The sequence below is a fragment of the Drosophila erecta genome, unplaced genomic scaffold (assembly GCF_003286155.1).
Source record: "Drosophila erecta strain 14021-0224.00,06,07 unplaced genomic scaffold, DereRS2 tig00000092-arrow-pilon, whole genome shotgun sequence".
Lineage (NCBI taxonomy): Eukaryota > Metazoa > Arthropoda > Insecta > Diptera > Drosophilidae > Drosophila > Drosophila erecta.
In genome coordinates, this window is record NW_020825207.1 from 10671441 (window position 1) to 10698991 (window position 27551).

At 45.6% G+C, this 27551-nt stretch overlaps 7 protein-coding genes across 13 annotated transcripts; 3 read left to right on the forward strand and 4 right to left on the reverse strand.

The window, feature by feature from the left end:
- Positions 1-2290: 2290 nt before the first annotated feature.
- LOC6548176 (cuticle protein 16.5) lies at positions 2291-3598 on the forward strand. Its single transcript, XM_026980157.1, has 3 exons — positions 2291-2481; positions 2689-3012; positions 3125-3598. Exons 1-3 carry the CDS (start codon positions 2470-2472, stop codon positions 3374-3376), a joined length of 588 nt encoding a protein of 195 aa, XP_026835958.1. The 5' UTR covers positions 2291-2469; the 3' UTR covers positions 3377-3598.
- Positions 3525-5894, reverse strand: LOC6548175 (acetylcholine receptor subunit beta-type acr-3). The gene is made up of 8 exons (XM_001975122.3): positions 5526-5894; positions 5276-5407; positions 5065-5217; positions 4822-5009; positions 4218-4749; positions 4016-4156; positions 3770-3936; positions 3525-3719 (listed from the first exon to the last, which is right to left on the reverse strand). Exons 1-8 carry the CDS (start codon positions 5845-5847, stop codon positions 3597-3599), a joined length of 1758 nt encoding a protein of 585 aa, XP_001975158.1. The 5' UTR covers positions 5848-5894; the 3' UTR covers positions 3525-3596.
- Positions 5895-6154: 260 nt separating this feature from the next.
- On the forward strand, positions 6155-9136 carry LOC6548174 (golgin subfamily A member 2). Its single transcript, XM_001975121.3, has 4 exons — positions 6155-6390; positions 6496-7491; positions 7549-8061; positions 8127-9136. The coding sequence occupies exons 1-4, from the start codon at positions 6334-6336 to the stop codon at positions 8949-8951; spliced, it is 2391 nt and encodes a 796-aa protein (XP_001975157.2). The 5' UTR covers positions 6155-6333; the 3' UTR covers positions 8952-9136.
- A 4-nt stretch (positions 9137-9140) lies between these two features.
- On the reverse strand, positions 9141-10860 carry LOC6548173 (shugoshin). The gene is made up of 2 exons (XM_001975120.3): positions 10231-10860; positions 9141-10169 (listed from the first exon to the last, which is right to left on the reverse strand). The coding sequence occupies exons 1-2, from the start codon at positions 10705-10707 to the stop codon at positions 9435-9437; spliced, it is 1212 nt and encodes a 403-aa protein (XP_001975156.1). The 5' UTR covers positions 10708-10860; the 3' UTR covers positions 9141-9434.
- A 354-nt stretch (positions 10861-11214) lies between these two features.
- LOC6548170 (WAS/WASL-interacting protein family member 2) lies at positions 11215-27540 on the forward strand. Of its 7 annotated transcripts, XM_015156308.2 has the most exons (10): positions 11215-11921; positions 21055-21436; positions 21507-21784; positions 22090-22277; positions 22663-23055; positions 23245-23399; positions 23567-24003; positions 24601-24735; positions 24808-25105; positions 26430-27540. In XM_015156308.2, the coding sequence occupies exons 2-10, from the start codon at positions 21055-21057 to the stop codon at positions 26735-26737; spliced, it is 2574 nt and encodes an 857-aa protein (XP_015011794.1). In that variant the 5' UTR covers positions 11215-11921; the 3' UTR covers positions 26738-27540. The 7 variants fall into 7 exon arrangements, with proteins under 7 accessions (XP_015011794.1, XP_026837085.1, XP_015011793.1 ...); XM_026981284.1 differs by lacking the exon at positions 24601-24735 and having other exon boundaries at positions 23245-23417; XM_015156307.2 differs by lacking the exon at positions 24601-24735.
- Positions 17496-18646, reverse strand: LOC6548172 (fibrinogen C domain-containing protein 1). The gene is made up of 4 exons (XM_001975119.3): positions 18529-18646; positions 18406-18476; positions 17830-18340; positions 17496-17778 (listed from the first exon to the last, which is right to left on the reverse strand). Exons 1-4 carry the CDS (start codon positions 18636-18638, stop codon positions 17595-17597), a joined length of 876 nt encoding a protein of 291 aa, XP_001975155.3. The 5' UTR covers positions 18639-18646; the 3' UTR covers positions 17496-17594.
- On the reverse strand, positions 18801-20161 carry LOC6548171 (fibrinogen C domain-containing protein 1). Its single transcript, XM_001975118.3, has 4 exons — positions 19980-20161; positions 19854-19915; positions 19227-19802; positions 18801-19165 (listed from the first exon to the last, which is right to left on the reverse strand). The coding sequence occupies exons 1-4, from the start codon at positions 20100-20102 to the stop codon at positions 19006-19008; spliced, it is 921 nt and encodes a 306-aa protein (XP_001975154.2). The 5' UTR covers positions 20103-20161; the 3' UTR covers positions 18801-19005.
- Positions 27541-27551: the final 11 nt, after the last annotated feature.

Consider the following 27551-nt stretch of genomic DNA (forward strand, 5'->3'; position numbering starts at 1 on the left):
CGCCTTGATGCAGTCATCCCATAAATACACCACTTACTACCAATTTCTGTTGGGGAAAAAAACAAGAAGGCGACAAAATGGCCAGCAGTCCGAGGAGTAGAAACTGTCATTGGTTTGCAGTCAGTTGGGATTGCTAAATGAAAATTGGACTCGGAATACACGAGGAAAAATATTTCAGCCAAAAGTCCTCAACATAAGTATCAATATGGCATATAATCATAGCATATAATCATAGCACATAATATATTATAATATATTATTGCAAATCTGTATAATAAATCATACATTTTAGTACAAATCTACAAGAGTTTGTTCGGTGCATTTGAAAAACTTCCAGTCACGTCAAAAGCAAGGCTCTAAGTTTGTCAGCTCCCAAAGCCGAACTCCAAATCCATTTCCATGTCCACCACGATTCATTCATTAATTCAGGCAAAGCGTCATAAATGCCACGCGGTTTTTATTTGTTTTTTCGTTCAGGCCGGTTGATTTCGTCGTTTGTTTTTGATTTAATTAAGCAGAGTTTTGCCATTTTGCAATGTTTTTCTCGGCCGTTCCGCGAAGCATTTGCAAGTCAAATGCAGCGGCGTTAATTAATTGAATGGATCGGAAAATAACGCATACGCAGCGTGCGCCGCGAAGAATTCCGCGCTTGCGATCCATTGGGCAATCGCTTTGAATTCTCCCATCCATTCTGTGGCCAGTGGCTAATTAGGCCCGTCATACGCGTCCAAAATTCGCGGCATTTTGCACCCATTTTGGAGCACACGCCGCCCGATCTCCAAATGCGGCTAAAGACTCGCCACTCGATCGAAGCCATAAAAACAAAGACGGGGATCGAACGGCTGATCGCCTTAAATCGGCATTTAGTATGTGGCAATTTGGCATTCGAGCTTGCCACCCTTCTGATCCACCGACCGATTGCTGGAAAATTGCTTTCCACCTGGCCAAAATGTGGGGCAGTGGCTGGGAAATCTTTTATTTATGAAGCCAGGCGACACACCGGCCACAACACCGATCTGTCCGCATCTGTCCGCATCGAATTGGACATGGAACACTTGTTTGGCAGTCGCCGGCCACTGGCAACAATTGCTCCTATTGACTTAATATTTGCTAATAGATTTCACATAAATCACATTCCACTGGCGTGATTTATGCATGAACTGTGATCGCAGCTGACTCTCCGTCTCTTTCGAGTCAGTTAGTGCTGTCTTTTTCTCATTGTGCTAAGTTTTTTCGAGATTTTGGTCTTTGAACCAAGGCAGTTGCCAGTAGAAATCGAGCATATCCATATTTTAAGGAAATAAATGATCTAATCATTAATCTTCCCTCCATTAATCTGCGCTAAGGATGTTGTAAGCTCGAGGAGCATTCTCAACAATTTGTAGCACTGTAAATTTTGTGATGACCCAATGTCATACCTCCATACCCCGCCCAACCCATGGGGTTAATCAAGGCGCTCATAAAAAATCCCACGAACTGCCAGATGCTTAACCGGCAATTTCAGCCGACCAAGTCGATGGATCGATGGAGAGCTGGAGCTGTAGCTGGAGCTGGAACTGGGGCCTCCACTCGATCCAGTCCCCCTCTCCACGCACGAGTGTCCTCGAGACGAGACGGCGTGGCTGCGGCTGCGGCTGAAATCACCCATCCAATATGGTCAAATGTGGCACGCAGCGGCATTCGAGGCACGATAAAGATAAATATGAAGCTCGCCTAGATATTTCGACCAGAGGGGATTGCTTGGTGTTTGGATTTGGTGTTTGCCGATTTGGCAAGCGTTCATTATGCAATTTGAAGAGAATTTCCCAGCCTCACACCGAGAATTGTTTCGAGAATACTCAAATATAGCATCGAAAACAATTAGACGGCATTCTCCGTTGGATAATTAAGTTGTTAGTGGCAAGGCTGCATGTTTTCGAGGGGCGTGTCACCTGGTGCTGTGCCCAAATTGGCCAGCTAATCAGCGATTTCAATTAGCGTGCGCTTTCCGAATTCGAGCCACAATGGCAAATGGCACCCCCAGAGGTAAGGCCGCCTTTCCTGCGACTCCTTAGCCGGCAAGTGGTCTGCCTTCGGATCGGAGCTCCCAACTCCCAGCTCCAGTTCAGGTTGCGTCATCCGCGTTTGGGGGCTCTCCAATCCGAGCTGCGTCCACGAGAATTGCAGTTTCACTGCAGCCGAGATACTTCACAAATTGGTGTTGCTTGGCCCGCTTTGTTGACTGCTGTCTGCCGACTGTTTGTCCGTCCGAGGCTCAGATCGAAATCTAGTCAAGATCTGTCCGCTCGACCAGCTGTCCACCTGTCCTCCGGTCCGCAGTTCGCAGATCGCAGTTCGCAGCTCGCAGTCCGCTCGAGAGTGCGAGTGCGTGGTCTGCCATCGAGGGGTATAAAAGTAACGCAATGCACACAGTCCACTTACAGTTGCAATTCTTCCTCCAAGCCAAGTGATTCGTTATCCATCGCTAGCATGAAACTTCTGGTGAGTGAGAAGGGATGGAATGGAATGGATACGGCTTAGGGATTATCAGATAAAGCCAATGGTGTTGACTGACTCCGAAGGGATATACTCAGTTTGCCAAGAGGACTAAATACACAACAGGATTACCAATAGATTGCCCAAATCCTATATTGATTTCCTGTATCAAAAAGATTAACATGAATATTTGGTTTTCATTTATACCACCAGATCCTCACCTCTCTGCTGGCTGTGGCCACTGCTGCTCCTGGACTCCTTGATTATGGACACTCGGCTCCGGACTACAGCTACGCCCATGCCGCTCCTGCCATAACATATGCAGCCGCAGCTCCAGTCATTAAATCCTACGCTGCTCCAGCCATCACCTATGCGGCTCCAGCTCCGTTGATCAAGTCCTATGCCGCTCCAGCCATCAGCTACGCCCATGCTGCTCCTGCCATCAGCTACGCCGCTCCAACGGTGGTCAAGTCCTATGCTGCTCCTGTGGCGGTCAAGGTGGCAGCTCCGGCCACCAGCTACTCGCACTTCAGCTCGGTAAGATCGGTATCTATTTGATGCAACACTTTAATCCTAACAGTATTATACAACATTTAAGTGTACTTCACTGTATTCTCATTAAAACTTACAATATCTTCTGTATTTACAGGTTGTTTCCCATGCCACGCCCATCGTGAAGTCCTACGCAGCGCCTGCCATCACTTATGCTGCTCCAGCTCCGGTGATCAAGTCCTATGCCGCCCCAGCAATTAGCTACGCCCATGCCGCTCCAGCCATCAGCTACGCTGCTCCCACGGTGCTCAAGTCCTACGCGGCCCCAGCCATCAGCTATGCAGCTCCTGCCCTGGTCAAGTCCTACGCTGCACCAGCCCTGTCCCTGGGTGGATACGGCTACCACTAAGCTCCGCACCGAAACCAAAACACTCCAAATCCAAATCGATCCCAGATCGGAGTTGGACCAATGGAAGCAATTAACTGCGAGGAGTCGCAGCAGCCGAGCACGCTCTCCCACTTTTCCAATCTGTAGTCGCAAAATCTTCACAATCTTCTCTGTTTGCTTCTTATTTATTTAAGAACTATTAATATTCTCTCAAATGCACAATAAAGAAAAATTCTATTTTTCAAATCCCACTAGTAATATCTACGATGGCAAAGGTTATAGTGACCAGAAATAAGCTCAGGTTGTTCAGGACCTTGGCCAAATTGCGCCAGGGATTCTCCTGTAAGTCATCATGGTCGGTGGACTGCAGAAATAATTATCATTCAGTTGTTTAATAGGGGCTTGTCTACTCACATTCGCAAGTCTTAATCCTAGAATAAATCGCAGCACAACGTTGTTTATCAGGCCAACCAGCCAGTCAGGCGCCTTCGATCTGGGTGGATACAACACCAGCCAAATAAGGCAGATGTGCAGAATGTAGCAATAGGTGGTGGCCATCATGATAACTTTATAAGCAGTCACTGTGGCAAAAGTGTAAGTTAAAGCGATACTTAAGAAATGAAGATGGAAAGAGGCATAATGAATTGATTGCTATCTTACTAATGGGCGGCACATAATGCGGAGAGGCGTAGCGCGTCATGTACATTAAACCCCAGCCTGAAATCAGCAGGGCGATAAGGATGAGCGAACTCCTACGCGTAGAACGCAGTATAAAGGACATGGTTACGAACATCTGGCAAGCTGAAATAAGACAGTAATGTGTTATTCTATAGTATTGAAAGTTATATTGAAATCATTTTACCAATCAACGGTGTGTAGAAGATGGTCATGTAGAAGCTGCGATTCCCTTGCAACGTAAACTCAATGGCCACATCGCCGGTCATTTTCTGCATCATACCCTTGGGATTGTATCGCCTCTGCGAATCGTCGTCCACCATCACCACGGACACTTTCGTGATCGACCAGCCGGATGGCGTGTTCACGTGCTCATTGGGCGCAATGGGCTTGCGCAGATCATCGTAGATTAGAGCCACGTTCTCCTGCCCCTCCTGGCCAATGAGACCCAGTTCGATGTCGCAAGTCACTCGCTCGCCTGGCCAGTTTCGGGCACTGTCCACACACCAACTGGACAGCTGGAGGTTTTGTGCGTACAGGGTGATGCTTCCGTTGGCGTAGACCCTCAGCTGGTAGGATTGGAGGACCTCACCCATGGATTGCAGGGCACCGTTGAGGACGTTCATGTGCGGCTTCCAAATTCGCAGGTCAGGATGCTCGAAGGATTCCAGCGAGTCGAAATCCTTGGGTTTCCAGCCAAGTCGACTGTCCCTCCAGTGCTGCATGGATAGACGAATGTATCGTTACTGTTCCAAAATAAATATTTGGCTATCGGGCTTATCGTTCATTACCATCATCATGTGCATGCGGGTCTGAAGCATGGAATTGGTTTGCTCGTAGGCGAGGGATCGCGTTTGGAAATGGAACAATATGGAGCTGAGATTAGCTGGCAAGCTAGCATTTTCTGCCTGGATGTTTAGTTGGTTGAGCAGCTTTTCAATTTTTGTTTCCTCCTTCTCTATCGGTGCGATTTCCGACTCTGCAAGGGATCCACATATAGACTTATAAGTTTACTAGAGATTACACATCCTCACCATAACCATCAAAGCCACAGTCGTAGAACCATCGCGCTGTGTTCGAACCAAAGGAGCTGAAACTCAGATAGTTGATGGTCAGCGGTGCCTCATCGATGAACTGCAGCAGGGGCTCCTTCTTGAAGCCGGGTATATAAACAAACAGCTCGCCATCTGGAATTATACTGGGCGTTGGAGACCAGGGAATACCCGATTAGATGGCACAACTCACTCTGCGTTTGGACAATCTCAATTGGCGTCGGATCGTATACCGATACCAAGTTCGCCTCTTGACTCGTGGCCACCCTCCTCATCCCCATTGCATTCCGTATTGCGGAAAACGTATTTCCGCCGGCGCCTATCACTGCAAACGGAATATCAAAGTGTAGTTATCAAAGGAATTACTAGGCAGGGGTCATTACAAGGCCGCGCTAGAATCATCACAAAGCATTTGAATACTAATTCCTATTGACTTCACTCACCGATCTCATAAACGCGATCATTCAGGCGTGGGTGATTCGTCACCGAGAGCAGGATGTGCGCGTCCATGGCGGTCAGGACGTAAAATTTCAAATGCAGCCGCTCCCCGGCCTTCCTGTTGTTGTTGCTCAGCTCGTGCAGTATGTAGAACTTCCGGTAGCCATATCCTGTATTCGGAACCGATAAGCTTTCGCAGGAATCCAGCTGGGCGAAGCTCACGTTGAATCTGGTCGACGATTGGGCGGATTTCGCTTGGTCCATCAGTCCCAGTAACAGTACAAGGTACAGGCAGCCCTTGATCATCGTATAGATGTGGACTTCCATTGCTTACAGCGGTTTGGCGACGACTGAATTAGGGAAGGCGGCTAAAGTGAATTGATAAGAAACGATCAACTAAATTTTGTCGATAAATTTGCTGTTTACTTAAATTGCCTTACATTACATTGTACATTACAATCGCTACGTGCCTCCCCGCCTGAACATGTATTCTATGCTATAGCTTGTAATTGTAGTCTTTAAAATTAACTTTATTTTTGCATATTAAATCCTTTTTTTATAAGCGATTTTAAAACTAGCTAAAAGAAACCTAAAAATGCGCGCCAATAAAGATTTGTGCTTTTTCTGCAGCGTAGTGTAACCGTTGGCGCGGTATTTTGGCTCTCAACGCGTACGGTCTTACTGAACTTCAGACCTGTTATCAACATTCAGAATTAGTCAATTTTGCATAGTTTAATTTAGATTTGTTGGCTTGCCCTCCGAACCCAGGTTACTACCGGTGTGGCAAAGGTGCCGCTGCTGACCCCGAGGGACATGCCCGATGACACGCAGGATGCCAAGGCCCAGAAGTTGGCCGCGGCAAGGAAAAAGGTGAGACAACCAGTGCCACACACAATTGTTTTGCTCTTGTGACGTGGACACATATGTATTGGCCCACTAATATTGATTTTGTTTAACACGCTTATGTGGACACAGCTGAAGGAGTACCAGCAGCGCGCCAGCAACAACAATGGTCAGCCGGGAGCGGAGGAGTCGGTGGCTGCCACCACACAATCGCCCTCGTCCACGGTGAGCATAGCCAGCAATCTGTCGGAGCGCTCAGATAGCGAGATAAATGTGAACGGGGGAGGAGCAGGCGGTACTCCGCAGACCGAGCAGTCTGTCTTGCCCACAGCCGCTTCTTATTTTGCGCAAAACGAGTCCGAACACAATGGCGGACTGGCAGATCCATCTAGCTTGCAGGCCATCCAGGTGATCATCGCCGAAAAGGCCCAGCTCAATGCGGAGCTGACAAAGGTTCGTCTGGCCTGCCGGGAACGTGAGCTTGAGCTGGAGGAGCTTCGCACACTCAAGGATCAGAATCAATTACGCCTGGAGCAGCTACAACAGCACTGCCAGGATCAACAGTCGACCGGCGAGCAGCACCGACAGCAGTACGCGCAGCTGCAGGCACAACTGCTACAGTCGCAGGCACAAATCAAGGACCAACAGTCGCATCTCAACGAACTCGAGGCCCAGCTGAAGCAAAGCAACCAGCGACACGAGGAACTGCAACAACAGCTTTCCCAAAAATCCAACGAACTTGAGATGGCGCAGCTAAAGGTGCGACAGCTCTCCGACGAGTCTAGCGTCACCACAGACAACCGAGTGGAGTCGCTGGTCCAAACGCAATACATGTACGAGCAACAGATACGCGACCTCCAGGCCATGGTGGGTCAACTAACGCAGGACAAGGAGCAGGCAGCTGGCCAGTATCAAAACTATGTACAGCATCAGAGCGGCGAAATCGCCAAGCTCAACGAACGAAACACGGAACTCTCAGAGGAACTGAACTCTCTAAAAGAGCGGGAACGCCAGCTTGTGGAGCACGTGGGTGTCTTGGAGCGAGACATACAAAAGAACATCAGCCTCCAGGCCCAATTTAAAGAGGCCAGTCAAGTGGAACCGTCCAAGGAAGAAAGCAGCGACCAGGTAAGTACAAAGTCGGATAAATAAGGAAACCTGTTTAGCCTCTTCCTTAAATTTCAGAAAGAACTGAAAGATGAACTGGCTGACTTGAAAGAGCGCCTCGCCGACTTCGAGTTTGAGCGCCACGAATTCCAGCTAAAGATTAAATCGCAGGACGATCAGCTTCAGGTAAAGGACTCGGCCTTAGAAGAGTTGGAAAAGCAGCTCGAACGCCTGCAGGCTGAGCAACCCGATCAGTCCAAGCTGTTGGCCACCATGGAGTCGGACAAAGTGGCCGCATCGCGTGCCCTAACCCAGAACGTAGAGATGAAGAGCCAGTTAGACGAACTGCAGCAACGATTTGTTCAGCTGACGAACGACAAAGCCGAACTGGTCATCCGCCTGGACTCGGAAGAGTTTGCCAACCGAGAAATCCGCCAGAACTACAACAGCATGGAGCAAAGGCTGCAAGCCACTGAGGAGCGCTTCAAGTTTAAGGACGAGGAAATGATTAGACTATCGCACGAAAACGTGGAACTGCAGCGTCAGCAGTTAATGCTGCAACAGCAGCTGGACCGTCTCAGGCATTATGAGGTGGGTGGAATTGAGATTGAAAGCAAGAAAACTGACTTGAATATTACATTTTGTTCTTCTTTTAGGCAAAGGCTTATCACAACGGTGAGATAAAAGAAAGAGAAAATGGAGGAGATGCATCGGAAAATGAAGCAGATGAAGCGAAGGATGTTGATCATTTGCATAATCATCCGCACGATCACTCTCATGAGCATTCCGACGCTCATTGTCATGATCATGACCACGATCATTCCCATGATCATGATCATGCCCATCATCCACATGATCATCCACATGATCATCCTCATGATCATCCTCATGATCATCCACATGATCATCCTCATGATCATCCACATGATCATCCTCATGATCATCCACATGATCATCCACAAGATCACGTCCACAACCACGACCACAGACCAGCAGCTAAAACGCTGCCCACCACAGAGGCCGTGGAACGGTTGCAATCGCGATTCACCACACTGATCAGCCAGGTCGCCGACTTGACGGAGGAGAAGCACAGCCTAGAACATCTGGTGCTCCAGCTGCAGAGCGAAACAGAAACGATTGGGGAGTACATTGCCCTCTACCAAACGCAGCGGCGCATGCTAAAGCAGCGTGAGTACGAGAAAGCTGCCCAAATGCGTCTTCTTCAAGCTGAGCGAGAGCAGCTGCGCGAGAAGATTGAGGCACTGAACAAGCTGGTGGTCAGCTTAGGAGTGGAGCTACCTGCAGATGGCGTCGAGGCAAAGCAACCAGAACACATTCCTAACGAGGGTGAAAACTCTCAGCAGATCATTAACAAGATACAGGACATTATCAGCGAGATCAAGGAGAACACGGAGCAGCCAACCCACAATCATGCAGGCGACCATCTCAACTGTTGTCTAGGCAAATTCGAGGTAGTCTAAAAGAAGTGCAATTATCGCTTGCTTACGTATAATCATTACCCTTTTGCTACTGTATTTAATTGTAATTGTACTTTGCTCTTCAGAGTCTTTTGTAAATGTTTCCAAAAATTTTGTGCGAAATATTCTCGTTTGCATCTAAGAGGAATATATAAACTTAGTCCCCCTAAAAACGTATTAACAATCAACTTCAACGTTGTTTTATTCACAAGTTACAATGTTTAAAGATGTAAAAACTAGGCGTACTTTTAAATTCCTATTAGCATTTTTGGGTGATGATGATAGTCTTCCTTCCGATCGATGTATGAAATGAATGTGCCCTCTTTTGCAGGCAAATAATAATTGGATGTCAGCTTTTAGTCTACAAATTAAACTTATCAGGGTTGGACTTTAAAAATATTATGCTTATTTTAATGATAAAAATTGGTGTGAAAAACCATTTAAATTCCAAAAACAACATTAAAGCCTATACAAATATCCGACTATCTACTTCTTGGCCTTAGCCCTGCCTATCGAGCTATTACGCATCTTGTTCCGCAGACTAGGCTCCACCAAACTGGTGGGCCTGCAGCTTCTGCTCGGCCTTCCGCTGCTGTTAAAAAAAGAACTGGACATATCTGTATTTTCTGAATTCTTTTTTGCTGCAGTTCGGCTTTTAGTTTTTATAGATGGCATTTCCTCGACGAGGAATGATTTCGGAGTGCTGGTGCTCCCGGCCAGTTGGCTGATCCCGTTGAACAGGCTTCTTCGCGGCGTCAGTCCGTTGACATCAGGAAAGATTCCAGATGATTGACTAGGCCTGGTGACTGCCAGTCTCGGGCACTGTATACTTTGCTCCTGTGGAGAATCGTCCACAGGGTCGGGAGTAACCAACTTTGATCCTTTCCCGGACCCTTTTCCCCGACTCAACGACACTGCTACTGGGACATTTGGGTCCACTTCCCGAAGAGCTCGCCCACTGGGAGTGACGGTGGTTTGTGCGTTTGGCGGACTACTTTCAACAGTTGTGTCGCAGTAGATGGCCTCGCATGATGACGAGTCTGTGGTCTCCCCTTCGCTGCCGTTTTCCTCTATAATGCTGAACAGACGATTGTTCTCCTCATTTTCCTCAGTCTGTGCCTCCTCATTGTTATTGTCTACGGGGCTTACTCCGTCGAAATCATCGTCCGAGTCATCCTCATCGAAAACTAATTCCGCTGGTCTTCGTGGCATTGGTGTAGGCTGTACGCAAGCCGAAAAGGAAGCATTAACAAAAGAATATTGCAATTCAAGTATTAGTTACCTTGTGGGCTCTTCTATTCTCTGTTACCCCAGAGGCCTCCACTTCGGACTGCACTTCAGCGTTGGAGGGGCGACTAGTGGACGAAACAGCACTGGTCACTGAGGACGATCTGCTTGGCGAGATGGGTCTGGTGTTGTGGGCCAAGACACACGTCCGTCGCATGTCCTTGCAGATTTCCCTGGAGCTGCGACGAGGGCCGCTTGGTCTGTTTATCTGAGCTCCGTGAGCAGGCTCCTGCGGCACCACCAAGGAATCGGAGTCTACGTTCAGGCTCAGCATCAGGCTCCGTACGATACTGATGTTCTCCATGCGCTGGCGATGATTCTGCAGGACGTGCTCCTCCCGAATGTCCATAATCTCGCGCTCCAACGATATCACCCGCTTCCTGTACTCGCCAATCTCCAGGCGCTGCTTCTGCACCTGGTCCATGAGCTCCGCATTCAGCAGCTTGTACTGCTGCTCCACTTTGGATCCCATTGCTCCTCCTGATTTCCTTATCACATTCACAAAATCCAGACAGACGACGCCAATAGCTTGTTTTGAATTTTCATATAGAGTGACCGTTGTGGTGTTATTAAAATATACCCTTGCTTGGTGAAATGTTTATTGAAAGTGTGGCAACGCAGACCCAAGGTTTAATGTAAACGAAGTATTTAAATACCAAGTATTTAAATGCCAATACAAGTAGAATACTCGTAGAATAAATGCGTATACTAGATTCGTTGAAAAGTATATAAGAGACAGAAGCGTGACCATGTCAGTCTGTATGAAAACTGTCACGGCCACACTTTTGTAAAATGTTATAGTTCAACATTTTTGAATATTTTTTGTAAATTTCTATTGATTTGTCAAAAAGTTTTTGCCACGCCCACTCCCACGACCACAAGCCGCCCACATCTAATCCATCTGTAATCTACACGTCAAAATGTAAAAAAGTTGCGTAGTGGAAGTTGTGCATATGCAGGTCATCGATGCATTGACTAATATCGATATCCACGAACTAACTATAGACATCGATAATTCTATGTTTCTCTTACACCTCTAAGCTGCACAATAAATTTATTGTTTTCTCAACCGATTGCGAGAAAATCCCAGATATCCGTGGCAGATAAACAATGCTGCAGCGCTAGGCCCCGAAATCGAAGTGAATAGGCGGTTCGGGAAGTGGTAGATACACCTTGCACAACACGAGAATCGCTCTAAATCAAAAGGCAACCCATCTGGCAGTGTGTGCGTGCGTGTACGTGAGTGAGAGCGTGCTGTCGCAGTGTGCGTGTGTTTGTGTAAAAATGAAAATCAGTCAGATTTGTATCGTCGTTTTACGTCTTTTAGGCATTTAGCCAGACTTTTACACATTTCTACAATAGTTCCCAAAAGTGGGAGGGACTTTCCCCCCGCGGTCACAGGACACGCCACACATCACATACAACACCTGTGCACTCGAAAAACGATCGACGGATCTAGCGCGCGGATTAAATCATTTATTTGGATACCAATACGGATACGGATTTAAAACTATAGTTTTGAAAAAATACATTTAGGAACAGCCTGCTATGCTATTTCATCTCCGCCAGAGAACCACGAAAACCACCTGCTGAAACCCACAGACAGACAACAGCCCAGAGATCAGCGAATTTCATTCACAGAAGCTACAGCCCCAGTCGAAAACCGAAAACGAAACCCGCTTCAAGGTGAGTCTCTTTGTAAATCCAACCCGTTTGTCTTTGTACCCATTCAGTCGATTGAGTGCATCACTCAGCTCTCCAAATCCATAGTGGTACAGACGTATCGAAATAGGATTGATAAGGCCAATCCCAGAAATTGGCATAAATTTATGGCACATTCAGGGACCTCTTCGGTACCCGTTTCAAGTAGGCAATTATCTTATCGCCCCCCACATTTTCGCCGCGATATTCGCGTCTAATGGTTGTGTGCTGTATGTATGTGAAATTGCATTTTTCACTATATGGGCCTATATCTTATGGTCTCGAGGTACACAATACACAAGTACGTACAGCTATTGTAGGCAGCTTTATTTAGACGTTTTATAATATTCATTCATTTGTTCATATTCCAATTTTATCGCCATTATTTGCTTAGACTCTGAGAATAATAAATTTAATCTGCAGAAAATAAATATATAAATAGAAGAAAAAGATGTTGCCAGATTTCATTTAAGATATAAGCTTGAAGCACATACATTCATTTTTTTTCTGTGTCGGAGAGCACGAAAAGCCCTTTTCCAACATCTAACCGGCTAAAAAGGGTGCAACAAACTCAGGTCGCTTTGATTTTCTCTTGTCCCATCAGGGAATGCACTTTGTTTTGGTTTGTTGTCGCTTTGTCTTAATCACATTAGGCAAAACGCCTGGGCACGCGACACATGACGACACCAAGTGCGGCAACACCAGCGTAGACGAAGACCCATGGAGCATGTAGCCACCCATGCCGCCCCATAACTGACCTACAAAGAGTGCATTGCTCGACGGCCGACGAAAACTAAATTCGCTGACTAGGGGTTGATTTACTCGCTTTGCTTCCTTCAGTGATGTGAGTGCGAATTGTGGCGGTTGAACTTCGATGGCATGACATAATCTGGGGTCTTGCTATAGCCTAACTATTTTGAGAGCCCAGTAATCCCAATCGGGCAAGAGCGATAAGCCATTAAAACCGAAACATGTAGAGGGAAGCTTGGATCTTATAAAGTAGGTTATGCATACATATATACCCATCCGATTAAACGTCGAGTTCTCGGGAACTATAAAAGCTCGAAGTTCATATTAAGCATGGAGCTTCTAGTGCGTCCGGGGCCCACAGTCCGCTGTCGGGGCTCAGGTGTCCAGGTGTGCGGCACTCCCACAAGCTGAGTAACGGATATCTGATAGTCGAGGAGCGTCCTTTCTTATTTATATGAATATTTCTAAAGGGCTTTACTGCTCTGTGGTGGAAAATAGATATCCAAATTATTAAATACAAGACTTGCATAAGTTATTTATTTCTCTGTACCCAAAATAACCCTCTTGGCATATTTTTTGCGCTTTTCAAACCATCCCCAAGTGCGGATGGGCTTCCAGCTCCTTTCCGTAATGCTATTCATGGCACAAAGGGCGCCCTAGTCGCCGGGTTCAATGTCATTGGCGTGGCGTAGGCCATGGCAGCGGGCACATGGCACCAACCCATCCCAACATCCCAACTTCCCATTCCATCGCATCCCGTCCAGGAGTCTGCCTGCCAGTCTATTGTCGAGGCTGTTGTGCATCCCCCACTGCAAGCACACACAGAAATATCGAGTGCTGCCGCAGTGACACACGCAAAGATTGGGGATTGGAGGTGGAGGTGTGTGGGGTATGGCGTATGGCGTATGTGTTTTTATGGCCAGGGGAGTGGGCACTTGTCGGCCTTGTGTGCGGCCATTTGTCAGTCGAATTGGTTGTCGTGCATTTTTCGAGCACTGCATCACACGAGCTCTGATTGGCACGTAGTGGAGAGTCGGACGTTTCTTTCAGCCTTTATGCCGCTGAATTATGCTGCACTTCCTTGTGCAACCTGGAACTGAATCATAAAACTACAGTGATCTCCCCGGCGCACCGCTTTCTGACTTCAGTTTTGAGTCCCATGCCGAGGGCTTTCGCTTCCTCGTTGCCTCGGTGACTCATAGTTTGTCTTTGACTTGTGTTTACATCACATTAGCAGTTGCACTGCGAAAAATTCTCTGTCTCAAGGTATTTTCAGTGCTCAGCGGAGGACAAACTTCCCAGTTCAGCAAGTGAGTCTTTTCTCCATGTGTGGGGTATGCAAACCAGCGAACCCAACACCGTTGTTGTCATTGAGTTCATCGTAGTTGTGTCGTGTCGGCTCTCATGATGTGTTTGCATTAGTTATTAAAGCATTGTGCGACGGTGCTGAAAACCGCATTTTAATAGACCCGCCGGCAACAACGGCGGGCTTAGCAACTGAAACAGCAACATCAAGTGCAACAATGCAATATTTATCTGTAAGCGAATATGGGCCTTACATCACACACGCGCAGTAAGTGATGAGGTAGCCGATGTGGCAAAGGCAGAAGCTTCAATTACAAAATGCAAATGCAAAATGATGCATGGTGAAACGCTTAGATCAGAAGTAACTCGAACCGCAGTGCTTGGGCTGATAAAAGGCCATTCAATGCGATGTATTCATTCATATGTGGGGTATACATATATTCGCAATTGAACCGATATCCGATACAAGGATTCATGACGGTTGCGAGTGATCTTTGGGAAAACCAAGTTTCAATTTTCAAGTTTCTGTAAAACGTCTTATTTTGTATCTAGCAATTAAAGTGACTAATCTAACTATAAACCAGTTCTGCCGCTATTATTGACGAAAGCTCGAGGCTCAACTGCTTATGAGTCATTTGAGTGATCTGCCAAGAATAAATTGGTAATGTGTTGTAATTTGTTTGATAGAGAAATTCGAATTTGCATACTAAATTGTTTTTATTAGATCTCTGACCTTTGCTGCAGTAATGTTTTCGGCATATCAAAATCTGCCACTGGAGCAAAACGACTTTGTGTATCTCCTGAATTTGATTCACCTCAACACATTCACCACAAAATGTTTTTACGTCAGCAGGCCACTGGTATAAACGGTCATTCACAATAAAAATTATAAACAAAATCGAGTTGTATGAGCTATAAAAACATTGGCATAAGAAATGCTTTCGGAGCGTGTTGTCTTTTGCATATGTTACTCCGACTGATTTGCACTGCGGTCACATATTATTATCGTACCGCGTGGCTTTTGGAATTTCAATGATTTGATGACCAGCTTCCCCTGCCTCGGAAATCATGAAAAGGCACAGCTCACAGCTGGCACGAATTGCAATTGAAATGTAAATGTTAATTGTTAGTCCAACGGTTTTGGCTTTGTGTAATTGGAACTTGGCCACAGCAAAGCGACAAAAATAAATTAAAGAAATTGAAAGCGAAAGTCTGGGCACTTGTGAGGCAAATTAAATTGCAGACTGTGTGCATGTAAACGGGTTTTTTGCTTAAGAATCAAGTAGAACTGCAATGAGTCACAGTCACTTTGCAGTTTACAGATAGACTTACTAATTAACGGACACTCTAGAATTCAAAACCACTATTCAAAATTTCTATGTAGAACAGCTTATGCCAAAACCAGTCTCCAAACCTGAACCGCAATGAAACACTTGTGCAAATTGCCGAGTAAACAAAGCGATGAGCCAAGCGAAAGGAAAGCGAGACAAAGAAAACACACATCAAGTGAAGAAAAACCTCATTAAAATTACCTTCATTAAGAGAACTGGGCGCTTACTAAACTAAACTGTCCCCTCAGATATCCAAACCGGGGGACACTTTGCGGTCTGTCCTATAAGACTTGCGCAATCTCTTGCGGTTACCGGGTGTTGAGGTATCGGGTATTGTCTCACGATGCGTTTCCAATGGGCGTGCTGGGCATTTAACACCCAATATTTGACTTACATAATGGCCGACGGTGGAAATGAATTTTGACAGTCGGGCGATTTGTTTTCGGCATGAATAGAGTGGGAGTGGAAATGGTGGAAATGGGCAGGAGGTTTTTTTTGATTCGCGCGCTTTGATTCAATTTGATGCGATGTCCTCCCATCCCAGTCCATCCTTCGGAACATAACACGCCCTTGTTTATATGTCCATTTGGGGCAATTAAGTTGATGACAGTTTATTGGGGCAATCCGAAAGCGCTCTACCGGGGTGGAGATGAAAGTGGCGACACACCTCGAAATCGTTAATTGAATGTAACCCGAGGATAAGAGCAGTAACTAAAACCAGGACAAGAAGCCGAGCCAAATTTTAGAAACACCAATCTGGAATGGTTAAAGGCGAGTGACTCACTTCCCATATCAGCAAAGAAATTGCTGAGAGCCATAGGTTTCAATTAATCGATTTGCTGTCGCTGAACCTTTCATATTAAGAGCGGTTTAAAAGTAGAGAATTTATATGACAGTATAAGGGATAGCACAGTCATAATGCCAAAGCTGATAATGCAAATCTAAGAATGGTGTCAGATCGAGCCTCGGAGTTTCCGAGTAAGAAACTGAATCAACTGAATTCCTAGCTACACAACTGAATACGCAAATACCGAATTATCAACTCGAAACTTATACTTAATACTATATAGTTTTAAGACCCTTGAGCAATCAAATATGCTCCATAAGTTCTTGAATAAATACTTTTATTTTATTTTTTGCGCTCGGTCTGTCCACCAGTCCTTTTTGATAAGATAAAGTTGATTTATAAATACCTGGGTCTTATGCTTCAAATTTCCAACGAACTCGCCTGCTTATGAATCATCGTTTGAAGCAAACATTTGATTTGACCCAAAGATACATATTTGCCAATTGATCAAACAAAATGGAGGGACTCATTCTATGGAAATCAAAATTTTGGTTCGTAAGCAAAAATTTCGAATGAGTAAAAGGAATTCAGAAATGATCACATTCTGGCAAGACGATTTAGTAGTATTTGCATGCAATGCTTAATACAGATAGTACTACAATTTTCATTTCCGTGCAGCGCTGACCAATTTCCCCATCATCACAGAAGCCTTCAATTAAGCGACGATCCGTCTGGATGAATCAAGCTTTTGAGTTGAGTGAATCATTTGTCCACACAGTGGACAGCAATTAGAGCTGCCGGTTTCCATCAGATCCGTCCCACTGTGCCACATTAATGAGTCAAGACAGGCGGGTTTTTCGCACGTTTCGACTTCGCTGCCAGTCAGTCTTACGGTTTGGCATTTCTTCTGCGGATCTGCAGATTCTTCCCATCATCATCAGTGGAACTGATGACAAGTGTGGTCTGCAATTGTGGTCTCCCTTTGTCTGGGCTTCTGGTCTTTGTCGCAGTCACTTATTTCCATAGAGCTCCATGGAGCTCCCAGCTGTGACGTCAGACTCCCGCGAATTTATTTTTATCAATGTGTTCACTACGCTCCCCCCTGATATATCACTCCTTCCACGAGTCTCTTTCTCGCTGGAGACTCTCCCTAGGCCACCGGTTTCTCTGTTTGAATTTTATCGCTGGGGCATCGCATGCGCGGCCGTTGAAGCTCCTCAGTTGGAATTCAACTTGCGAACTGAACGCAACGCGCGTTCCACTCGAATCCGACGAAGTCGACGAGTAACAAAGACTCTTCGCAAAAAAAGAAAACACTTTGTTTACGTGCGCGTGTAGAGAAGCAGCGCTGAAAAAAATTAACTAATAATACAACAAACACATCAGCGTGAAAAGGTTATTATCAATTTGTAAATAAAAGCCCCAAAATGTTGATAGTGTTTATCAAGAAATGAAGTGATTTCCCTTCGGTGTTCGGTGTGGAATTCAATGGGCGTTTAAGGCATTTAGCATGCCCTGCCTTCGTAGGTTGTTGGAGCACTTGGGCCTGATCATCATTTGTACGAATTTGTAGCCGTAATCGTAGCCACGCCAGCTCATCCACGTCATTCCGCGACCCGACATCTTGGGCTCGAATCGACCTCCCTCCAAATATTGGCCATTGAGGTTGCTAGCAAGAGGAATGTTTAATTTTCATTTGAAGAAATCAACATCTTCTTACCTCCTCTGGCACTGATCGTACCACCAGGCCCCCACATAGATCCTGGCACATCCGTGACCCGTATCATCGTGATCGAACGTGGAGAAGGGCATTCCCTGGTGGTACCTCAACGAATCTCCGGCGTCTCCCGAATATTTACCCAAAACCGATAGCGCATAGGACTCTGATGCATTCCCAATGCCAAAATCCTCGTATCGGGCATCATGTACCACTCCATCGAAGTCTTCTAAATAGACATACAGCTCGTAGGGTTCCGCCGAAGTTAGGAAGTGTAGCCTCTCCAGGCCCATAAAGAACTCCCCGCTGAGCTCCCCAAATCCTTGGCTATACTCATCCCAACTGCGATAGAAGTTTTCACTGCCATCCTGACGTCGCTGAATAACAGTCCATCCAGATCCAGCCAGCCGGGTGTCACAATAAACCGGAAAAGGTTCCAAACCAGGCACTTCAATAACATGGATGCCATTACTGTTGATTCCGGCAGCTAGACAGGAGGAGGGAGTAATTGCGGCTAGATTACGAAAAGATTTAATTAGTAAAATCTGAGTAAAAGAAGACCAAATATCTGGAACCTACTCTCATGCGTCCCTTTCGGTACTGTGATCTCCTTGTAGCTCTGTTTTAGCTCCTCCAGCTGGGTTTTTAAACTGAAAAATACAGTTTAAACTTAATAGCTATACAATTTATGGCAAGACCCACCTGGAAACCATTCCTTCAGCCTTCTTATAGACAAGGTCCAACTTATTGCTTTGGGCAATCGGAAATAGGCCGCAACAGCTTAATAATAAAACACACTCATAAAGCTTCATGATCTTGTTCCGTGCCTCGATCCAACCCATCTAGATTATATGGATTTGCACAGCTTGAAAATCGAGCTCGATACTATATAGGTTAATTCACTTATCAATTGCATTGACAAATCGTAGGTCAAGTTCGCCTTGAGCGGTAGTACATCAGGAAGTTGAGAAAACTAAGCATGAGAATTTCAGTATATTTTGCAGTTCTGATTCAGATTCTGATTAATGTGCTCGGCAAAAATGCGATGATTCAATGGAATAACCTTTGCATATTAATCAAGTACATAACAAATTGTTTTCACGTTCTCGAAACCATTTAACCAAGAAGGAGTGAATTATAATAATAATAATAATATTCGTGAAACCGCCTTGTCAAAATTTACTGGTGAATCACTGTTATTGTTCGGCACTTGGGTCGTATCATCATTTGGGTTACCCTGTATCCGTAGTTGTGGCCACGCCAAGATCGCCAGCACATTCCTCTGGCGAACAAGCTCTCCGCGTACTTCCCGCCCGGCATGTACTGACCATTAAGGTTGCTTGGGTAAATAGGAAGATGTGAGATTATGTCTTAGAAAGTCTATCCGACAGTAAACTCACCTGTCCAGGCAGGCGTTGTACCACCATCCTCCCAGATAGTAAAAGGCACAGTTCTTATTAAAGTCACGATCGTTATCCCGATCATACGTGGAAAACTTCATTTTCCGGTGCGAGCGAAGGGAATCGCCCGCAGTGCCTGAATATTTTCCCAGTGCATTCATCGCATAGTCGTCATCTTCGTTTCCAATGGCAAACTCGTCGAATCTCGCATGCTTAATTGTATCATCAAAATCCTCCAGGTGTATATACAACTCATGCGGCTCCAGGGCCGTCAAGGCTCGAATCTTTTCGAGACCCAGGAAGTACTCGTCCATTAGATTCCCGAATCCGTTCTTGTACTCCTTCCAATTGCGAAAGAAGCTTAGATTTCCACTAAACCTCTTTTGAATGACGATCCATCCGGGTCCAGCTAACTGATTTTCACAGTACACTTGAAAAGGACTCATGCCCGGAACTTTCAGGGTGTGCAAGCCATTTTCAAGACTCCCAGAAGTCAGACAGGAAGTGGGATAAGACTCATCAGGGTCTGTGCTTAGAGTTCCATTAGCTTCAAATTCCAAAAGCGCCTCTCGTAAGCTGTGAACTAAAATAGTAAGCCTAAGTTCACTTTTTTTGTTTCAAACTTACGTTGAGAGTGCAGTTTCTGCCTGTTCATAAATAGCCTCCAAGTTTTCAAACAAATTCAGCGTCTGTCGAGGGTTTTGTTTATTTCGGTTGAGTAATAGTTGACTTTTGAGCGCCTATTTAACTTACCTCCGCATGACAAAGAATCATCATATTAAGTGCAATGCAAACGGAAAAAACTGGGACGCCAAAGAACATGATTTTGTCAGCTAATCGATGAGAATATAATGAGATTGGCTCATTTCTAAACATTTTATTGTGCACAAAGGGGAATAATAAGTTTGCTTTGTTTTCTTATCAGTTGCCATTCAAATAACTTGATTATGATTTCCTGATAATTATTTGGAGCCATTTCCATTCGCGGCCCTCTTACTGCGAATTTAATGCGATTTTGAAAGGCTGCTCGAAATTAAGCTCAAGAAATTTAAATTGAAAACAGTCGTTGAGGTGATAAAAACAAAGGCAATACATTCACAACATTTAAGATTTGTTCGCATCACGTGGGATAGCCTGGTTTTTAAGTGGGCTGCCCCAGTGCAGCTAAAACTGTGCTGCTTTACGCGCTGTTTAAGCTTGAAATTTTCCATTGTGGCTTCCAGCAGGGCATAATAAATATTAGTTGTTTTATTTGGATAAGGGTAAATGTTGAAACTATATAAAATAATAAATTGTCGCTCAATGGATTTGTATCTTCAATAAACATTAGCGCATTTTTGAGGCCAATTAGGAATGAAATCTACGAATCAAGTTTTTAGTTGTTGGAGACTCTTAATAAAATGTAGAAACTAGAGAATTTCAGGCTTCGGTGCCTCCACAGCCACATCCACATCCATTTGGTATCTTTATCGGGGCGTCAATCTGAAGACAACAGAAAACAAGACATAAATAATAAGTATAGAAATTGTATTATAAACACACAGCATGTGTGAGTGTTATGGTGTGTGGGTGGTGACAGCGGTCTCGGCTTTGAAAGCCGCTTGATCGATGCAAAAGTGTTAGCCAGTCTTAAGTCAAAGCTTCGCAGAGGCGGACGTAGAATTGGGAATTGGTTAGGGCCCAGAGATTCGTATCCATCGAAAATGAGATTGAAGCGAAGTTCAAAGCAAAAAGTACTTGAGAAAGACATACATAATTGCCATATATGTGGTCAAATATCCTTTTTACTGTGTCCTATTTCAACAATGTTATCTGTCCTCCGTTTCAGATGGCTATTCCGCCACCCCCGGGACCACCGCCGCCGCCAGGACCTCCGCCGCCTCCGGCGATGGGCGGTCTTAAATTGGGCGGCGCAGGAGGAGGAGCAGACGCCCGATCTGCGCTGCTCAGTTCGATCCAGAAGGGGACAAAGCTGAAGAAGACCACCACGGTGGACAAGAGTGGGCCAGCGCTGTCTGGCAAGGTGTGCGGAGGAGATGGCGGAGCAGGCATTGGAGCCAAGCGAACCCTCAACAACAACACCAGCACCAGCAATCACAACAACAGCAGCAGTAGAAGCAATGGCCTTGGCAATGGAACCCCCAAATTGGGTGGCCTGTTTGAAGGCCTCTCCCAAATGCCAAAACTGAAGCCCGTGGACGGCATTCGCGGTAGGTCAACTACGTTTTGTATGCAGATTAATATCGTTGCTCAACCGATTTCCGTTTTCCGCCCACGCAGCAACGCCATCCGCCGGCTCGGCAGCAACAACGACATCGAAGTCCACAACGAACTCATCGGCTCAGCAGCGGCGCCACAGCCCCCCAGCCGCGGCGAACGCCCCAAATGCCAGCAACGGACCCATGGACTTCAACACAGAGCTCACCAAGCACTTAACGCTGAAGCGCCAAAAACAGCAGCAGCAACAACAGCCGCAGCCGCCGACAAACAACACACATATCAATGCAACAGAAGCAAATCTGAGAACAAATCGGGGACCACCACCGCAACCGCCAAAGGTGAGAACTGGACCCATGGCGAGAAAGATGGATGAGGTCCTCTATTAATAGACATTTCGGGGGTGTTGAACATATTCGTGCTTCAATTATGCTAGTTGACTCTTTGTTGGGTTTTCAAAGTATTCTGTATAGACTTTTGTTTAATTAGTCTAGTTTAAATGGTTTGTAATACTTTTATCAGCGACTCATTCGCTATGAACACAGTTTAGTGTGACAAGCAACGATTGCTTAAAGAAAACAGTGGAGCAGTTGCATTGTCAACGCGACTAATCCATCCATTCTTCTCTGTTTCTGTGCCATCGCAGTCAGCCAACTCAAGTGATTCGATCTTGGAGCGCATGAACATCCCCCGCTCAGCGCCGACCCCCGCCTTCGGCTCCAACTCGAGTGTCAAAGCGGCATCGCCCACGCTCTCGGACAGCGGCAGCAACAGCAGTGGGAGTGGAGGTGGAGGTGGAAGTGGAAGTGTCAAGAGCAAGGCGGCCAACCTAAAGTAAGTGTCGTCTTCCAGCCACGAGCAGCGCACATGACTGGGTTATGGTTAGTTGGAACCTACAGTTGTTGGAATTTATACCGTTTAAGTATGGTGTTCATTTATTTCAATAGATTTTATATTTGGTATTCCTGAACAAAAACAACCCAAATTCAACGCCAGATTATGGCTTAACTACTGAAATTCCAATTAAACTGTAGAGACCCCTTAATCTAACACAGCCTGCTGTTTGGAACGGTTACACTTTGGTTGTTCATTTGTACATTATTCGTTAAAATGTATCTTAATTTTCTTCTTTATTTTCGGATTACTTTGACGGGACTTTGTGGTTATCCTCGCACACCAAACACACACACACACACACTGTATTTAAATCCACCCACAGTATCTCGTTAGGCAATAGTTTTGTAAATAGTTCCAAATCAACCGTGAGTGCCTCGACCACGTCCTTAAACAGCAGTCAAACGTCCTCGACGGGATCGATACGCCATCTGGCGCCAAATAAGTCCACATTATTTGGTGGCAGCGGCGGCTCTAGTTCCGGGTCGAGTTCTGGTGGTGGTTATGCAACTGTGCAGAAATCCTCGCCGCCTTCAACGGCCGATAGCACGCCTTCGGTGACGCCCACACCGCCACCGCTGCAGCTGCCAACGAAGCCGGCCATCAGCTTTGGCAAGCCAAACTTTGCTCCGAAGCCACCGGGCTTGAATCAACTGGCGATGGCCAACGGACAGCAGCGTCCGGCGGTGACCAGGCACCACAGCATGAAGTCGCCCAGGTATACCGATACAGATTTAGCTACAGCTTCAGTAACTCCTAACCCAGCACCGCAGCGACCGCTCATCTGCTTTCATCAAACTCCGCTTGGGGTTTGCTTACGCTTATGCTTTCTTTTTGCCTCGCAAATTGGCTTTAACAACAAAGGATCTAAAATGAATTCAGCTAATCTTGTATGCTCCTCTTACAGATCTCCGCCTGCGGCTGGCAGCCTCAACGGCCCTGTGTTCCCCACCCAGCAGCATTTAGGCACCCTGCGCGGTCCACTGCAGTTCCATGGTAGCGAATCCACCAGCCCCAACACCAGCGCCGGCAGCATGAGATGTGCTCCTAACCCGCCAAAGTGTAAGAGTCCTTTCCCTGGTAATTTCAAAGTTTACAGCGAACTCTTAGACATTTTCTTGACTATAAAGAGAGCTAAATTAATTTTTCAATCAACTCAAAATCCGACAGTATTAAAATTTATAAAGTTTATATCGATGTGATTCTAATTTTGCCATACACACTTTCAGCCCGCCCATCGGTAAAGCCACCACCGCCACCCACGCCGGCTCGCAGTTTCTCCAACACCAATCTGAACAACATCGGCGGACCGGCGACGTTCAGTGCGGTGAACACAGCTCTTATCCAGAGCTCGGCCATCAGTTCTCAGGCTCCCTCACCTCCGATTACCCAGCCGCCGTCATCCTCGAGCAGCAGCAACAGCGTGGCTGCCCTACGCGACCAATTCCGTGGAAGCGTTGGAATGTCAAACGGAGCACCATCACCGCCACTGCCGCCGACGCCTGCTCCCACATCCAATCCATCCTCGGCAAGCGCCAGTCCCAAATCGTTGCAGCGCGACAATGTCAAACCGATTATCCTAAATGGAGGTCCACTAAATCCGCCAGCGCCGCCGCCACACCGCAGCTGCCCACCTCCGCCGCCTCCACAGCGACAGTCGAGCAATGTGAGTAGCCAACGGACAGCGATAACACTAGCGCAGAACAACAGGTTGCCCCGAATGTCAGAGGTGAACTTTAATGGACTGCGATGCCTTGGGTGCTGATTACCTTGGGGGTTTTGCCTATGTGTAGAGGAGATGTCAGGGACATATATTTTAAGAAAACTGAGACTTACCTTACTGGTCAAGTAAATCAAAATGTAGAAGTATGGAACTATAAAAGAGGCTACACTTAGTCATGCGAAAATAACCCAAAACAAAAATAATATAATGGGTGAGCCGAAGTACATTTTCTCGGCACTTGTCCTTAAGTAGTTTCCTAGTTTTGCGCAGTGTATTTGTTGCTTGCTTTGCCCGTGCCACCCTTCTCGTTCTCATTCTCACTGCGCCTGCGCTTCCTGGTCGTAAGCGCTCCTGGCTGCGCACTGTGTGTTCATATCAGTCCAAGCTAGTGTTCCTTTTATAACTCACCTATTTTCGTGTTGAGCGGGGTGGATTGATTTTCCAAAACGAGACGTGACCAAAACACAGGGCTCTTACACACAACCCACTGCCTTAAGCGTATCCCGTGGCCCAGTGGCCCACATTCATGAGCTCCTCCAGCAGGACCGAGTGAAGCGCTGGATGAGCAAGACGGTGTCCTCGATTAAGAAGATACTGCTATTAAAACGCCAAGGGAAGCACGGTGGCAAGTCATTCAAGGTTATCAGAATGCCGATGCTCACCAGCAAGCGCAACGTAACTACAGGCTATGATAGCCCCAAAAAAAACGTTGTGGATCCAAGCTAACTGATTTCTCGTTTCTTGCAGGGTGGCTCCGTATCGGGATCAGCGCCAGTGCCGCCGCAGCGTCACTCATCCATTCGACCCAACGCCCCATCGACGCCACCAACGCACATGGCCAATGCATCGCATCAGTTTGGCAGCAGCTCGGGGTTGTCATCAGGATCGGGAGCTGGAGCTGGAGCTGCCAGCGTGGGTCGCCTGGTCAACGACTTGGAGACCAAGTTCGGAAAGCGATTCCACAACGTCACTGAGTTCCCCAAGCCGCCGCCGTTTTTAAATATACAAAAAGTCTATCCTAGTCGCACGTTTAAGGCCACCAATGGTATGTAGTCGAGTGTGTGAGCGAGTGTGTTTGTTTTGTGAATGTTTTAATTAGGTACATAAACATTAGATGCATTGTAACTGCGATTATTGTTATATACACACACACCACAGACACGGAATGCTGTTATATAATTAGTTTTTTCTTAAGGCACACGCTCTGGCATTTTAGTTTCGAACTTAAACAATCTATACAACGATTCTTATCTCTAAATAATTATAATTTTAAAAGTGTATTACTACCAGAATAGAATATTATGTATAGGAGGGAAAGCCCTGGCTACAATCCACAGCACACGCAAATGTTAAAACCCGCAGAGTTTAGTAATCTTTTTGATTATTGTTGTTTATTTTACTGTTAACAAGCAATGGAATAATTGCGTAAAGCGTAGCGGAGGAATGTTATTTTGTATATTGCATAACACTAAAGTTGAATAGCTTTATCCAAACATTATATATTTTATAAATTTTAATGTTATATTTTGTTACATTTCAAAAGGGAAGGAACGTGAAGCTTCCCCTCGCGATATTACCACTAAGCAGCACACACAATATTATTACGTATAGTTATAATTTACCTAAATATTTACTTTATATGTACGTGTATATGTAAACAGAAGCCAACCCATATTGCATTGTATTTCCCTGCGCCCCCATTTACATTTCTTCTACATGTAGCGCATGCTTTTACTTGTACCCGGCTATCATTTTATATATATTGTACCTACCAACGTCTCTATATATAACATATATATTATACCCGATGAATATTTAATTATTAGTATGCAACAGGCACATTACGAGTAATTGTTTTAGTTTCGAAGTTATCTTTTGAAGAAACAATAAACCAAAATTCATTGGATAAAATACATGAACACATTTCATTTGTTTCATTTTGTGTTTTAGTTTTCCTCCAGTCTTCGGGCAGATATCTTCGCTTGGTTATTGGTTCAAATTCATTTGTCCGTTTAAGAATGGTTTTAAATATTTGACAACAAATTACTTTATATTTTCCTTTTTCTGCAACGACCTACTCAATATTCTGATCGCCTTTATAGCTTAAATTATTTTGCCATCATATGAATTTCATTTTTATGAATTATTTTTGCAGTTTGTTTCCGAATTTCAAAGCACTTTGTGCACTCCCTCACTTCTGCCGCATATTGCACCTAGAGTGTTCTTACCATTTGTATTTCGTTTTCGCTTGCATCACAGCAGCTCCTCTTGACTTAGTTTGCCACATTGCTCGATCTTCGCCTCCTGTCTATCTATCCATATTTGTACATATATCTCTTTCCCCGCTCCTTCGATTCTCCCGTAAACAGCGCCCGGAAACAGCAATGTGAACAACAACAACGCGGTGGCCAGCAACAATAATACGACCACGAATCCCAATCCCAGCGGGCCCGGAGGAGGACCAGTTCCAGCGCTAAAGCCCGCGTACGCTCCACTGAAGAAGCATCGGGCACCGGCTCCACCGCCACAAGGCGGTGTGGCAGCCGCCACGGTATCAGTCATCCGGCAGTCGAGCTTCCTTTACGGCGGAGCAGCAGGTGGTTCCGGTGGCTCCAGCAGCATACGGCCACAGTCCCAGCCGCCCGGGATCGGTCCACGGAACTCCACCGTCTACTGAACAATGGACAAGGCATAAAGCTTAGGGTTTGATTTGTATATAAGTGTGTGCATGTGGAGTGTGTGTTTGTGGCTCGTTGTTGATGTGTTATATGCGGGAGTGTTATGTGCCACAGGCAATTCTTCTACAAGTCAATGGAAAGTGAAATAAACCGAATACAATGGCCCACTAAAACCCCAAAAGAGCTTGAAGAAAGGGCAGGCCAAGCTAAAAGATCCCCACACTTCGTTCGCGTCTTCCCAGGCTGCACTTAAATGGCTAAAGCAGAGAACAAAGTAAGCCCCACTAAAATTTGTATATAGAATTAGCACCAAGTTAGTGAAATTGCCCAGCTCCAGCTATACCTTTTATAGGCGGGTGTAAATGATTGTATGTACATTTAGGAGCGAGCATCTTTGCATAAATATCTTACTAGACTGAACATGTTAAAGCCCAACTGCAACAAATAATTAATGTAATTATATACATACGATATTTAGAATCGACTATTGTGCGACTTAATCCAATGGCAACAAATAATTAATGTAATTGTATACATACAGTATTTAGATTCGACTATTGTACGACTTAATCCCTAGAGCAATACACACAACAGAAATATGTTAACAATGAAATAATGAAGCACAACCGAGGGCATTTCAACGAAACTCGCCACATTCCATTCCCAAATTCTTTAGTTCAATGTGCAATATGAGAGTTCGTGTGATAATCTCGAAAGTATTTAGGTATTTATCTATCACCTGTGGTTTTTGGTAAACGTTTGTTAAACTCCTTATTGGGCGATAATTATGGGAAGCGAACATAATGCATATTT

Excerpts from the sequence above, each read along its gene's own strand:
- LOC6548174 (XM_001975121.3), top strand. The coding sequence starts at position 6,334 with ATGCCCGATGACACGCAGGATGCCAAGGCCCAGAAGTTGGCCGCGGCA. Across the intron at positions 6,391-6,495 it reads TGGCCGCGGCAAGGAAAAAG|CTGAAGGAGTACCAGCAGCG; the intron begins GTGAGACAACCA and ends ATGTGGACACAG. Across the intron at positions 7,492-7,548 it reads AGGAAGAAAGCAGCGACCAG|AAAGAACTGAAAGATGAACT; the intron begins GTAAGTACAAAG and ends CTTAAATTTCAG.
- LOC6548175 (XM_001975122.3), bottom strand. The coding sequence starts at position 5,847 with ATGGAAGTCCACATCTATACGATGATCAAGGGCTGCCTGTACCTTGTA. Across the intron at positions 5,408-5,525 it reads TGATCGCGTTTATGAGATCG|TGATAGGCGCCGGCGGAAAT; the intron begins GTGAGTGAAGTC and ends TTCCGTTTGCAG. Across the intron at positions 4,157-4,217 it reads CTTCTACACACCGTTGATTG|CTTGCCAGATGTTCGTAACC; the intron begins GTAAAATGATTT and ends GTCTTATTTCAG.
- LOC6548171 (XM_001975118.3), bottom strand. The coding sequence starts at position 20,102 with ATGTTTAGAAATGAGCCAATCTCATTATATTCTCATCGATTAGCTGAC. Across the intron at positions 19,916-19,979 it reads TGATTCTTTGTCATGCGGAG|ACGCTGAATTTGTTTGAAAA; the intron begins GTAAGTTAAATA and ends AACCCTCGACAG. Across the intron at positions 19,166-19,226 it reads TACAACGCCTGCCTGGACAG|CAACCTTAATGGTCAGTACA; the intron begins GTGAGTTTACTG and ends TATTTACCCAAG.
- LOC6548173 (XM_001975120.3), bottom strand. The coding sequence starts at position 10,707 with ATGGGATCCAAAGTGGAGCAGCAGTACAAGCTGCTGAATGCGGAGCTC. Across the intron at positions 10,170-10,230 it reads AGAATAGAAGAGCCCACAAG|CCTACACCAATGCCACGAAG; the intron begins GTAACTAATACT and ends GCTTGCGTACAG.
- LOC6548170 (XM_015156308.2), top strand. The coding sequence starts at position 21,055 with ATGGCTATTCCGCCACCCCCGGGACCACCGCCGCCGCCAGGACCTCCG. Across the intron at positions 21,437-21,506 it reads GCCCGTGGACGGCATTCGCG|CAACGCCATCCGCCGGCTCG; the intron begins GTAGGTCAACTA and ends CCGCCCACGCAG. Across the intron at positions 25,106-26,429 it reads CACGTTTAAGGCCACCAATG|CGCCCGGAAACAGCAATGTG; the intron begins GTATGTAGTCGA and ends TCCCGTAAACAG.
- LOC6548172 (XM_001975119.3), bottom strand. The coding sequence starts at position 18,638 with ATGAAGCTTTATGAGTGTGTTTTATTATTAAGCTGTTGCGGCCTATTT. Across the intron at positions 18,477-18,528 it reads GCTGAAGGAATGGTTTCCAG|TTTAAAAACCCAGCTGGAGG; the intron begins GTGGGTCTTGCC and ends TGTATTTTTCAG. Across the intron at positions 18,341-18,405 it reads ACCGAAAGGGACGCATGAGA|CCGCAATTACTCCCTCCTCC; the intron begins GTAGGTTCCAGA and ends TTCGTAATCTAG.
- LOC6548176 (XM_026980157.1), top strand. Across the intron at positions 3,013-3,124 it reads GCTACTCGCACTTCAGCTCG|GTTGTTTCCCATGCCACGCC; the intron begins GTAAGATCGGTA and ends CTGTATTTACAG.